The sequence below is a fragment of the Astyanax mexicanus genome, chromosome 18, assembly GCF_023375975.1.
Source record: "Astyanax mexicanus isolate ESR-SI-001 chromosome 18, AstMex3_surface, whole genome shotgun sequence".
Lineage (NCBI taxonomy): Eukaryota > Metazoa > Chordata > Actinopteri > Characiformes > Acestrorhamphidae > Astyanax > Astyanax mexicanus.
The window spans coordinates 37930325-37943893 of record NC_064425.1 but is presented as its reverse complement, the minus strand read 5'-3'; the positions used below and the strand labels follow the sequence as shown (position 1 = coordinate 37943893).

At 36.6% G+C, this 13569-nt stretch overlaps 2 protein-coding genes across 10 annotated transcripts in view; one reads left to right on the top strand and one right to left on the bottom strand.

Moving 5' to 3' along the window:
* Positions 1-13569, top strand: part of wdfy1 (WD repeat and FYVE domain containing 1) — a 1176431-nt gene that overhangs the window by 406316 nt on the left and 756546 nt on the right. The window contains exon 13 of one of the 9 annotated variants that reach the window (XR_007425292.1): positions 6577-6606. The exons of 4 other annotated variants lie outside the window; for them this stretch is intronic. The gene's annotated coding sequence lies outside the window, so the exon portion shown is untranslated. Of the gene's footprint in view, positions 1-6234; positions 6246-6318; positions 6330-6405; positions 6417-6492; positions 6504-6576; positions 6607-13569 lie in introns of those variants that run through there. 4 more of the 9 variants (XR_007425297.1, XR_007425298.1, XR_007425299.1 and 1 more) reach the window with 4 other exon arrangements.
* slc8a2b (solute carrier family 8 member 2b) overlaps positions 1-13569 on the bottom strand; it is a 295419-nt gene that overhangs the window by 73612 nt on the left and 208238 nt on the right. The window contains exon 5 of the mRNA XM_049467028.1: positions 3458-3595. Coding sequence (XP_049322985.1) covers positions 3458-3595 — 138 coding nt within the window. The remainder of the gene's footprint in view (positions 1-3457; positions 3596-13569) is intronic.

The window sequence follows — 13569 nt, the reverse complement described above, 5'->3', positions numbered from 1 at the left end:
TATAAAATATACCTGACATATGTAACACTGTAAAACTGAACATTGAACTTGTTGTTCTCTGCAGGGCAGCAAGGAGTGGTTTAATAAAACAGAACCGTGTATATGGTCTAGACCAGGGATCACATATATGTGGACTGCGGTCCGGGTCCGGACCCAGACGTTCTCCAATACGGACCCATACCGGACCCAACTACTGAGAAGGATTGGAAATAGTAACGCGTTAGATTACTGGTTACTGAAAAAAAGGGTCAGATTAGAGTAACGCATTACTAAGTACTGACATCACTGCAGGTGTGTGTGAAGCAGGTAAAATGTTATAATGTTCGGGGCATTGTGTCAGAAACAGAGTGTGGAAATGCTTCTTTAGCTAGTTAGCTAAGCTAATTCTAGGCTGCTGCCATTGATTATACCCCAAATGGCTCCTTACACCCTAAATAGTGCAGAAATAGAACAGAAAAGTAGTTTTATTTACAATTAAATAGTGCACATAATGTCCAATAGTGAAATGTGCAGTGTGTGCCTCTTGTAAACACTGTATACATATATATATATATAGATTGTTGTCTGTTGATTGTTAGCTAAGCACAAATAAAACTGTGTTTATTTCTCCTGCAGTTCTGAGCTGAAACAGTGCTTTTAACTGCTTCACTGCTGTATGAAAACACCTTCAGGAGAAAAACTCACTCCTGTATCTCAGACTCACCGAGCTCACTGTGCTGTTTGGGAGTGTTTTTAGCGCTGTCACCCAGAATTTACCTCTGTGTTTCTCTGGCTTAAGAGAAGTGTGACTGTGTGTCATCCTCACTACTATTCAAAACATGCTTTTTCTGTAGCATATTTGTATTCCTGTGCTCAGTGAGAGAAGCACACTGCACTTTAAGTGCTATTTTAGGTATGATAAAACATTTAAACCTGTTTAACATCTTATAGAAAGCTTTGTTTAGCTCACTCAAGTTACAAGCATATGAGAAACACAATGCTTTTCTACAGCAGAGAAGATTAAAGTAGTTAACACACATGATCAGAGTCTGTAAAAAAAAAGATGGACGCTGTGTCGCCGTTCCCATTCATTCAATGAAAATGAAGCCAAAATCTTCCTCCATGTTGGCGATCCTGAAAACCAAGTCTGTGCAGTAGAGACCAGAGGAGGGAGAAAGACTGTGGAGAGACAGCCTACTCATTTAAATAGCCCCGCCCCTGAGAGCTGCCTCGAGGTCACAGGCTGCAGAGCGGAGCGGAGCTGGCGGTCTGTTATTGGTCCCGCCCATAACCGGCCCTTTTACAATAACCACACCTTTTTGAATAGAGCTGAATAACGTTTTTAAAAACGAATTCTGTGGGGATATAAAAATATACAAAAAATTGACAATATAAACAGAGGTTACACTAGCTGCTTCATTTAAATAATGGAGATAGAATTACAGTATATTAGAAAAAAATGTGATTAAAATTTGTTCTGTTTTGCCATTGAAACCTATGGGGATGGGTGGAGTTACACAGCTTTCTGCAACCGAACAGCAGGGGGCGCCCGACCTGTGGTGGCTTCACTTTTGAGAGACAATGCTCTGTCCAGCTATACACAGTCTATGCACATGATTATTTTTTTAGTTTGACCCCAATTTCCTCTGTAATCTGCCCCGCCCCCAATGCACAGATTATTTATTTTATTTTATTTAATTATTTATTTTTATCATTTTATATTTTTTCTGGAGCCGTTCGTTTGTGGTGGGAATGTGATCTGGTCTCAATCCGACCCAGCCATCAAATATACTTATTTTTAATAGAGCTAAACTGCTGATTAGACGCTGTTTAATCTGATATAATTGGCAGATAATTAACTGCTATGAACAAATGCTGTCTCTGCTGCTCCCTGCTGTTTACAAGTGCGGTCTGTGCTGCATTCACTGCTTGCAGCCAAGCAATTCCATTTACTACACCAGCATTGCATCTCGCATTAAAAACACTGTGTTTAAAAGCGCAGTGGCAACATTTCCAGCATTCAGTGTTAAAGCAGCTTCACACAACATAAATAAAATTGCATTTTACTTTTATTACATTTATCCTTTTATTTACATTTAAATATCCACTATAAAAAACTTGCATCTTAAGAACAAGTGCAATGAATTGCAGTTAATCACAGAATATTGTTCAGATTAATCAGATTATTTTTTTAAATCAAACGACACCACTACTTTTAATCAGATCATAGATCATAACTGACAGTGCATAACCATGCACTTAATAATCATAATCAGAAGTCTTCATTGAAGCAGCTAATCAGTGACACTGTGTGAGATATTTGTCACTTTGTGCCACTGGCTGCCACACAACCCTAAAGCAGTAGATCTGCTCCTGTGCCTAACAGTTGGCAAGGTGTTTTTTCGTTTTTTAACGCTACTTTTAATTTTAATTTTGTAACGCTACTTCTTTTTAATGCTTACTTACAGTTGTATTGGATTATAGAGTGTTGAGGAGGTGTGACTACACTGAAGAATTGTCATCAATTGAGCATTAAAAATAGGAATACTTGACTTCCTACTTCCATGATCTGTCTAACAAGTCTTACCAAGTCATAGAAAGTCTTAATAAGTCCTAACAAATATTACCAAATCCAAAAAGGTCCTAACAAGTCTTAACAAATTTAAACACGTCCTAACAAGTCCTAACAAGTTTTAACAAGTCCTATCATGTCCTAACAAGTCCTAATCATGTCTAACAAGACTTAACAAGTGCTAACACATCTGAACAAGTCTCTAAAAGTCCTAACAAATCTTAAAAAGTCTAACCAAGTTATAACAAGTATTACCAAATCCTAACAAGTCCTAACAAGTTTAAAGAAGTACTTACAAGTCTTGCTAAGTCCTAACAAGTTCTAACATGTCTTAAAGTCTTGCCAACTACTAACAAGTTCTAACAAATCTTAAAAAGTCTAACCAAGTTATAACAAGTATTACCAAATCCTAACAAGTCCTAACAAGTTTAAAGAAGTACTTACAAGTCTTGCTAAGTCCTAACAAGTTCTAACATGTCTTAAAGTCTTGCCAACTACTAACAAGTTCTAACAAATCTTAAAAAGTCTAACCAAGTCCTAACAAGTATTACCAAGTTTGAACAAGTGCTAACAAACTCTAACATGTCTTAAAGTTTTACCAAATCCTAAAAAGTCCTAAAAGTCATAAAAAGTTCTAACAAATCTTAAAAAGTCCTAAAATGTCTTAACACGTTTAAACAAGTCCTAACAAGTCTTAACAACTCTTAAGAAGTGCTACAAGTCAGTAAAATCTTTAAACACTGATACTTGTTGAAGGTAAAGAAGGATTTTTGTGCTTTAACTCTGAGGGTTAATCATGGAATTTCTCTCTTTCTCTCTGTTTCTCACCCTCTCTATCCCTCCATCACATCAGACCCAGCAGACACACACAACCCGAATCTTCTGAGAGGCTAAAGAGACACTGACCTCTATGACAGACAGAAGGATCTCTGGAGCAGATGAGCCCAGAGCCATCAGAGTGAGATTAGACACGGTCTCGTTCCAGATACGAACAGTGGCCACGGACGTCTCTCCATTCGGCATAGTGATCGTCACCTCTTTCTCCTGCAGGACAAAGACAGAACAGAGTAAGAAATGATCAGTATATTTCAGTCTCACAATACTTTTACAATACAGTATTGTTTTTTTTGTAATGTTTAAAAATAAAATATAATAATTTTGATATGCAAACATTGATGTAAGACAGTGGTTCTGTCGGACGGCAACCTCAAAATTTATTACCATAGTTTAATGAGTAGTTTCAATGTTTTATGGCCATTTTCTTCATAACAAGCATTACAAAATCACTAGTAGTTTGTCTCGGTAGCTAGCTAACAAATTTCTAGTTCCACCTTAAATAGTGCAAGGCAGAGGATGCAGCATTTAAGGTGGAATGGAAAAAAATATAAAAAAAAAAAAAACATCACAGAGGGATTAAGGAATGGACAGTAATAATTAATTGCTTAATCACCTGCTTCCTTTCTGAAGACATCTGACAAAGTCCTAATGTTAACTAGTTAAGCAGCAGCAGTTAGGTTGCTGAACTTTTGCGGTCCACTGCTTTAACACTATGTCTGTATCTGGTGCTTAAAGGGTTGTTCCAATTCTTAATATGATAATTTTACCTCTATCCCTTGTAACTCTGCTCCAAGTGAAAAGTTTACACTCAAAAACAAGGGTTAGGAAAACAAAAGAGAAACGGGATTGGGTCTTAGAGTTATGTTTAAGCCCCGCCCACTAGATAACAAAATTGTACTCTCAGAGTTGCCTTTAAAATAGCATGAATAGTAAAAAGTGTTTATATATTATGACTTTTCTTAAAATTTCATTTAAACAATCGCAAAATAAAGTATTGCCCTGTTTACAGTATTGCAATATATTGTGATACATTGAATCGTAATGACTGTATTTCACAGCCCTACTTTAGTGTGACAGCATAGTTGTTTAAATATATAGAAATATCTATAAATATATAGAACATATAGAACAAAGGTAATCTTCATTATAAAGAATGTTTTCTAAATTTTATACAGATTATAAGAATTTCACTGTCCACCATGTTATCTTGGGATAAACCCACCCCTTTATAAAAGAAACCTTCACTCTGTTTTATTTTAAGAGACTTAACAATTAACAGTATTAATATATTACACTTAATATTTCTCATATTGTGTCTCTATTGTCACCAGGGGAAGTATAAGATGTCTATCCTGTCACAGTAAAACATCATGGTAATTAAAATAGTGGTAGAAAATATAAATGTAACTTTGAATCAGAATAAGAACACAAAAAAGTCACCATGAACAATTCAACATGTCTGCAACTGTCCAAAAATGCTTTAAAGAAAAAGTGAAAATAAAAAGTAATAAAGCTGAAAAAAGGAAATTCCTGTGTGTAGTATGAAGTTTTATAAATATTTATTCAAGAGAAAAAAAATCTTAAGTCTTAAGTCAGGGGTGTCCAAACTTTTTTTGTTGGGGGCCAGAAGGAGAAATATATTTGAAGTCATGGGCCACAGACTCTGTAATAAAACAAATAATGAAATATACCACTTTAAATAATACATTTTCCTGATTATGTCATTTACACACCATTTTACTTGACTAACTATCTTTATCTCTGACAGTGTTGTGTAAACTAAAATTTTTCAAATTGATGTTTCATTTCATGATGTCTCTTAATATTAAACTCCTTAATTACAGCAACTTTTAGACTCATTTGCCGTTTTTCTGCGCTACAACTGCACACTCTCTCCGCTTTTAGACTCTTTGGCCCGTTTTTCTGCGCTAGAAATGCGCACCCTCTCCGCTTTTAGGAAACAGGCCGCAAATGGCCCGTGGGCCGTAGTTTGGACACCCCTGTCTTAAGTAATGAAATGTCAGAAAGCAGAGTATTCTGTTTTGTTTTCAGTGCTGTAAAGAACAGATCATGTTCAGGGACCCCAAGATAATTCAGATTTTAGCTTTGACTGAACTTGAAAACAGAAAAGAGAACATGAATATATCCTGACTGCAGAACCCCGGGAGCTGCTGGAATGGAACACATCATTTTATGCTAATGTTGTCTGAACTCTGGAACAAGCAGTGTTCACATTGTTTAAATGCAGTTTTGTTGTTTTTTGTTGTGTTTAACGAGGGCGAAAAGGCAGTTTTAAAACTTTTTTTATTTGTATAAAAATAAATATTTAATACTACATGCAAATGTTTCAATGGTAGATGCCACTTCCCAACAAATCTTCATATATTATATACCAACATTTATTTGCATTTTTATTGTATTATGTAAAAGTTAGTTTTGACTCATTTTAACTCATTTTTGTTGTATTATTTCTTTTTTTTATCTTATTTTTATCAATTAAACCAAACTTTATTATTATATTAATTTTATTATTTTTTATTTTTATTTTAATTCTATTTTTTTATCTATTTTTTATATTTTATTTACTGTTATTTAAAATAATTAAATTTAGCTACATTTTATGTAAATGCTTGGCTAAATTGAAAATTAGGTTTACCCTCAATGTACCTGATGTTTTTTAAAACTCAGAACCCCACAGGAGAGAAAACCACCACAGAGCAGCTACTTTTATTATTATTTGGGTGGTGGATTATTTATTCTCAGCACTGCAGTGATTAGCACTGATTAGCATGGCGTTGGTGTATGAGGTGTTAGTGTGTGTTGAGCTGGTACAGTGAGTGGATCAGATACAGCAGTGATGAGCACTGATTAGCATGGTGGTGGTGTATGAGGTGTTAGTGTGTGTTGAGCTGGTACAGTGAGTGGATCAGATACAGCAGTGATGAGCAGTGATTAGCATGGTGGTGGTGTATGAGGTGTTAGTGTGTGTTGAGCTGGTTGTACAGTGAGTGGATCAGATACAGCAGTGATTAGCAGTGATTAGCATGGTGGTGGTGTATGAGGTGTAAGTGTGTGTTGAGCTGGTTGTACAGTGAGTGGATCAGATACAGCAGTGATTAGCACTGATTAGCATGGTGGTGGTGTATGAGGTGTTGGTGTGTGTTGAGCTGGTACAGTGAGTGAATCAGATACAGCAGTGCTGCTGGAGTTTTTAAACACTGTGTTTAATCTCTCACTGTCCTCCACTCTCTATTACACACTCCTACCTACAGCTGGAACACCCTGTAGATAAAGTAAAGTCAGAGACAGATGCTCTGAATCTGCTGGTCACAGGACACTGCTCACAGGAAGCTGTTGGTGAATTATTAGCAGTCCAGCAGTGTCTCTGAAGTATTGAAAACTCATGCAGCTCTGCTGTATCTGATCCACACAACTCTCTGTCTCCCTATAACTTCTAGTACCAATAGGTAATTCTAATAGCCGTACATCTCTATATGGACTAGATAAGTTGTGTATAAGTGTGTGTATTTTCACAGTTGCTATACAAATTCATTATAAACAGTGTCCACAAACATTTGGACACATATTGGATACAAAACAGTCATAACAAACCCTGACATTTCATTCCATTTCTTTTTTAGTCTTGGCTCACGGTCTGGTGGTCATCTCTGTGAACTGATACACTGTTATAGATTTTTCTGCAGTGTGTGGAAGAGATACATCTGTTGAACCTGAGCATTTTAGAGAAGATGAAATAGATTTCACCTCTTTCTGCCCTCAGATTCAGTGGTGAAGAAATAATTTAATTTACACATATTTATGTATCTCAATCTGTAACTATTTCACAGATAGAGGTTCCTGGATATTCTACCCAACACTAAAATATATTTTATTAGACTATTGTACCAAACTTAAATATATATTTTATTAGTATACACTGATTATGAATATTTAAATTATTTGGTAGAAATAAAAAGTAAACAAATGTGTTGAAAAAACAAACCAAATCCAAACTGACCCCAACAAAACCAGAACAAAATTATTCTAGACTGAAACAAACCAAATCAAACCCAACAAAACCACACCAAACCAACCTTAAAACAATATAAACCAAAATAAACTCCCCCTAACCAAACCAACAAAAACAGACCAAACCAAACCAACATAAACCAAAACAAATCAAACCCAACAAAACCTGACCAAACCCATCCTGAACTAAAATAAACCCAACCAAACCCAATACATCAAAACCAGGCCAAACCCAACCTAAACTGAAATCAACTCAACCAAACAAAACCTGACCAGACCCAACATAAATGAATGTAAACCAAAACAAACCAAATCCAACGCAACAAGACCCAACCAAAAACAACCTAAACTAAAATTAACCCAACCATACTAAACCTAACAAAACCAAACCCAACCTGAACTAAAATAAACTCAACCAAACCAAACACAACAAAACAGACCAAACCCAACCTAAACCAAAATAAACCCAACCAAACCAAACACAACAAAACCTGACCAGACCAAACCAACTTAAACCAATATAAACCAAACCAAATCAAACCCAACGCAACCAGACCAAACCTAATCAGAACTAAAATAAACCCAACCAAACTGAAACCAACGAAACCAGACCAGACCAAACCCAACCTAAACCAAAATAACTGAAACAAACCCAACGCAACCAAACAAAACACAACCTTAACCAAAATAAACTCCCCAAACCCAATAAAAACAGACCAAACCCGAACCAACAAAAGCAAACTCAACCCAACTGAACTCAAGTGATGCCAAACGAACAAAAAAGAAACCCTGCCAAACCAAACCCCAACACAGATTAATTGTTAAATAGGCCTGAGAGAAAGAAAACTGCTAAAAGTACTGATACAAATATTAGTGTTCAAAAGTATTTTAGACCTGCAGCAAAGTGGAGCAAAGCAAGGTGATCCTAACCTAAATCAGAGACAGAGCACTGCAGGACTGAGTGAGAGAAGAGGACAGAGTGTGAACGTCCTTCAGTGTCCCGCTCACAACCCAGAGAACGAACCAACATCTCTGGAGAGTCCTGAAAATAGCAGAACAGCAACACTCCCAACATCCAACCTGAGTCACAGAGGCTCTGGAGAAACACAGTTTACTTCTATTTTCCTCTAAAACCCAACAGTCCAACATCTAAATGCGAACTATTAAACTATTAAAAGTGAATTATTAACTGTGTTTAAAAACCCCAAAACTAACATTATTATTATAGAAATTATTTTTTCTTCATCCGTGTGTTTAACTTACAGAGCTGCTTTTAAAATGAAATCAAGCCTGATCTGCTAACTTTATATCCTATCCTCTGCAGAGAAACAAGAGAAAATCTAATCTAATCTAAGTGTCTCAAACTTGCTGTAACTGCTGTCAACAATAAACTAAATAAAGACAATTAATAAACACAATCCCTCAGAGCCTCATCGTCAGCAACTAAATCCCTGAAAATGTGTGGATAAAGTTTGCATTAGACGTCCAGATCCTTTTCATTTTATAGGTGATTTAAACTGTCAAAATAAAGTGTAATATAAAAACGATGCCTTTTGGAAATCAGGTCATATTTTACAGAACATGATCTGCTGAGAATATTGAGTGCATGTTTCAACAACATAGAACAGCATGAAAAAGTATTTGCGACCCTACAGATTTCTTTTGTTTTTGCTTGTTTGTCATCCAGATATTTTCCAATTATCAAACAAACATTAATATCAAAAAATAAAAATATTTGAGAAAATATAATTATTATATTATTTTTTTAAATAAAAGAAGAAAAAAAAAAAAACGACCCAAACCAATCCAAACCTAATAATCTGGTTGTGTATCTCTTGGCAGCAACAACTGCAATCAAGCTTTACTGATAACTGGCAACGAGTCTTTCACATCTCTGAGGAGGAATTTTGTTCCACTGATCTTTACAGAATTGTTTTAATTCAGACACATTTAAAAGGGTTTTCAAGCTTACATGTCCTTTTTAATACTATGACACAACATTTCAATCAGTCTAAATCAGACTTTGACTAGGCCACTCCAAAACCTTAATTTAATTTTCTTCACCCACTCAGAGGTGAACTTGTTTGTGTGCTTTGGGTCATTGTCCTGCTGCAGAACCCAAGTACACCTGAGCTTGAGGTCACAAACAGATGGCCGGATATTCTCCTTCCGGATTGTCTGGTAAACAGCCTGGTTCCATCAATTACAGCAAGTTATCCAGCAGCCCCAGACCATCACACTACCACCATCATGTTTTACATTCAGTATGATGTTCTTTTTCTGAAAGTATGTGTTAGTTTTACACCAGATGTAACAAGACACAACTTCCATAAAGTTCCACTTTTGTCTCTTCAGTCAAACAATATTTACCCATAAGTTCTGGGGATCATCAAGATGTTTGTTGGTAAAAGTGAGATGGGTCGTTGTGTTCTTTTTGGTCAGCAGTTTTTTTTTTTTTTATCTTGAAACTGCAGACTGGTCTCTTTCTTATTGTTGGATCATTAACACTGACCTTAACTGAGGCGAGTGAGACCTGCAGTTCTTTAGATTGTGTTCTGGGTTCTTTTGTGACCTCCTGGATGGGTTGTTCATGCCCTTTCAGAATAGTTTTGGTTTTCAAATTATTTGAGGTTTGTCTCTACCAGCTTTGTGCATCTAAAGACTGAATGTTTTGCACGTTCTTCTTTGCAAAATAACTCAAGCTTAGTCAGGTTGGATGGAGAGCGTCGACAGCTATTTTTAATGTCTTGCCACAAATGCTAAATGTAATTTAGGTCAGAACTTTGACTGGATCATTCTAATACAAGAATATAGTTTAACCTAAATTATTCCACTGTAGGTCAGCTGTATGTTTAGGGTCATTGTCTTGCTGGAAGTTGAATCTCCGTCCCAGTCTCAAGTCTATTGCAGTCTTCAACAGGTTTTTTTTTTTTCAGGATTGCCCTGTATTTAACTCCATCCATCTTTTCATCATCTCTGTCCATCCCAACAGCATGATGCTGCCACCACCATGTTTCACAGTGGGGATGGTGTTTAGGGTGATGAGCAGTGTTACTTTTCCACCCCACATTGCGTTTTGCATTTAGGCCAAAAAGTTCAACTTTAGTCTTATCTGACCACAGCACCTTCTTTCACATGTTTGCTGTGTTCCTACATGACTTGTGGAAAACTGTGAACAGCACTTCTTATATCTTTTTTTTCAACAATGGATTTCTTCTTGACACTTTTCCATAGGCCAAATTTGTGTAGTACATGACTTGTAGTTGTCCTGTTGACAGATTCTGCCACATGAGCTGTGGATTTCTGCAGCTCCTACAGAGTGACCATGGGCCTTTTGGCTGCTTCTCTGACCATGTCTTGGTAGGTTTGCAGGTGTATCATACTTTTTCGTCATTCATTTTTGGATGATGGATTGTAGAGTGCTCCTTTAGATGCTCAAAGCTTGGGATATGTTTTTATAACTTAACCCTGCTTTAAACTTTTCCACAAATTTATCTCTAAGCTGTCTGGTGAGTTCCTTGGTCTTCAAAAAGCTGTTTGTTCACTAGTTTTTTTTTTCTAGCAAACCAATGAGGCCTTCACAAAACAACTGTACTGTCATTTATACTGAGACTAAATTACACAAATTTGCACTCTATTTGTCACACCTTAGCCTGTGTCTGTCCAGTGTCTTTCCTTTTTTTGGTTCCTTCCTGCTCCTGTCCTCTGTTCTCTTTTGTTTACCTGTCATGATTCCCACCCCTGTGCTACTGTTGTGTTTTGGTCTTGTCTCCGCCTTAGCCCCGCCTTGTCATCTGTAACCCCTCCTGTCTCATTTATAACTCCGCCCCCCTCATTACCTCCACAGGTGTCCCTAGTGTGTGCCTGTGTACAAATATCCCATGTGCTACTTTGTTCTGTGTTGTGCTTTTTGTTTGACCTCGTCCTGTTACTCTGTTTCAAACTTGTTTAGCTGTGTTTGTTGAACCTTTGACCTGCTGTGTTTTTGTCTACAGTATTCTGGTTTGTTTTCTTTAGTTTGTTTCTTCGTTTGATTATTTTGCTTGTTTGTTTAAGCCTTTTAGTTTATCCTTTGTATTATAGTGTTTGTTTAAGTACCTTATTCTTCTTAGTTTGTCCCTAGTGTTTTGTTTGTTTATTTTCATCATGGAAAATAAAAGCGACTTGCGTTTACATCCTGCCTCCTCCTCCGTGTTACACTATTAACTAATTAAGTAATTTCTGAAGTTTGTGTTGTAAGGTGACAAAATAAAAAAAAAGGTTTAGGAGTACTACAAAATAATTTAGCTATTTTAGAAATCCCAAGAACAACTATTCCCACTTCTTCATGTTCAAAAACTTAATACAGGAGAACACAAACTTCAATTTCTTACTCATCGATCGAGAAAGATTTTCACTTCTAATCTGTCCTACCTTTTATTCAGTACAGCATTCATTCAGTACAGAGCTGTTTTGAACATCGATCCACTTCAATGCAATCCTGCAGCAACAGCTTTCTGAATGCACATCTGTCCTTCACATAAAATATAACTGTGTTTGCACTTCAGAGTTAAAACACAGTCTTTTAATACAACTCTAAAGACTATTTAAGGCCGCGATGACTGACTGTATGATTCATCCTTTCTTGTTTTCTTTTTTAACTGAGATTATTTATGGATTTGTTTTCCTCACATCCTTCACAGATGACGAGCACCGTTCTAATCAGGTTTAAAATTATTTACATTATTTTAAACCCTCTAATACACTCAGCACAGTGCAGCCCACCTGTGCTGTCTGGGTTTACGTCACTGAGTCCTCCTTCAGTTTATAGAATAACATGTTTATTTTGCTATTATTGCAGGTTTCCTTGGGAACAGCAGTGGTGGCAGAGAGCTGTTCTCCCCTGAGACCAGCTCTAATGTGGGCGCTGGAGAAGGACAGGGCATCGTTTCCCACATGCTCTGATGGATGATCTGGGCTGAGAGCTCATGTTGACGTTGGTCTAGAACCAAGACGTTTACGGTTGAAATGTAATGAAGCTTTATCTATGTAAATGTAATTATGATATATTAGAGTGATTACAATATTAGAGTACACAGTAAAATCTATAAAATTGTTAAAATCTGTATAACACTGTTAAAATCAGTGTAAACCTTTTTTTGACTCCCTGGGTGTTATTCTAACAGCTTTCAGTGTTACAATTTACATAAACTTGGAAATATTTGCCAGAGTTAACTAATTTTAACTCCTCCCAGTGTATTCTGACTCACAAGCTCCGCCTCCAAATCTTGATACACTCAAAGTTCATCAGCTGCCGTTTTATTCGTGATTCAGCGATAGCAGCAGGTACATTTTTGCAGGTAAATACATTTGTATTGTTTTACTGTGTATTAAATGTGTTTTTTAATTCTAAATATTGTTTAAATACATTTTTATTAATCCTGTGGAATCCTTTTTGGGCTCCTTTAGTTAGCTAGTTAGTTAGCTAGCTAGCTAGCTAACCTAACTAACGCTAGCTGCGTTGAAACTAGAAATTTCTCACAGTAAACTGGCTAGATAAGCTAGCTGATGAGAAAAATTAACCTATGTTCTCTTAAACAACTAACTTTGCTCAGCTAGCTGATAAGAATTAGAGACTTCTTGAAGGAAACAGTTAACCTAGCTGGTTAGCTCGCCGAAGTGAGGTGGAAGACTTCTCACAAGTTAAACAAAAAGCGTAGCATTAGCTAGCTTTGACTTGGTTAAATGGGGAACCTCCTCTTGCCAGAAAAGGCTAGGTTAGCTAACTTTTGCATGATTGCGAGTTCAGATCGGATTATTTACACAAAAAACAAACAAAAGCACCGTGTTTTCCAGAGTAGCCGCTGCGACTGCTCGCGCCGCCGACAGGAAGTGAATGATTCTGACTGAATTATGTATTTAAGACTCCAGCTGTAAAGGTACAAATGGTTGCTGAAAGCAGGATTTAATGAGGACTCGATGATTGTACTCGATAATCGATGAGTCTTTTATCACACCTAAACTGAACCCCCTGATTCTGGACAGATTAAACCCTGGTCTGGTGTTAAATGGTCGACTACGGTAAATCAGACACTTTTAAGCCATTAACAAATGTACACGCTGGCCTGTGAGGGCTAATAACCCTGCCCTGCCTCTAAAAAGCTATTGTGTTC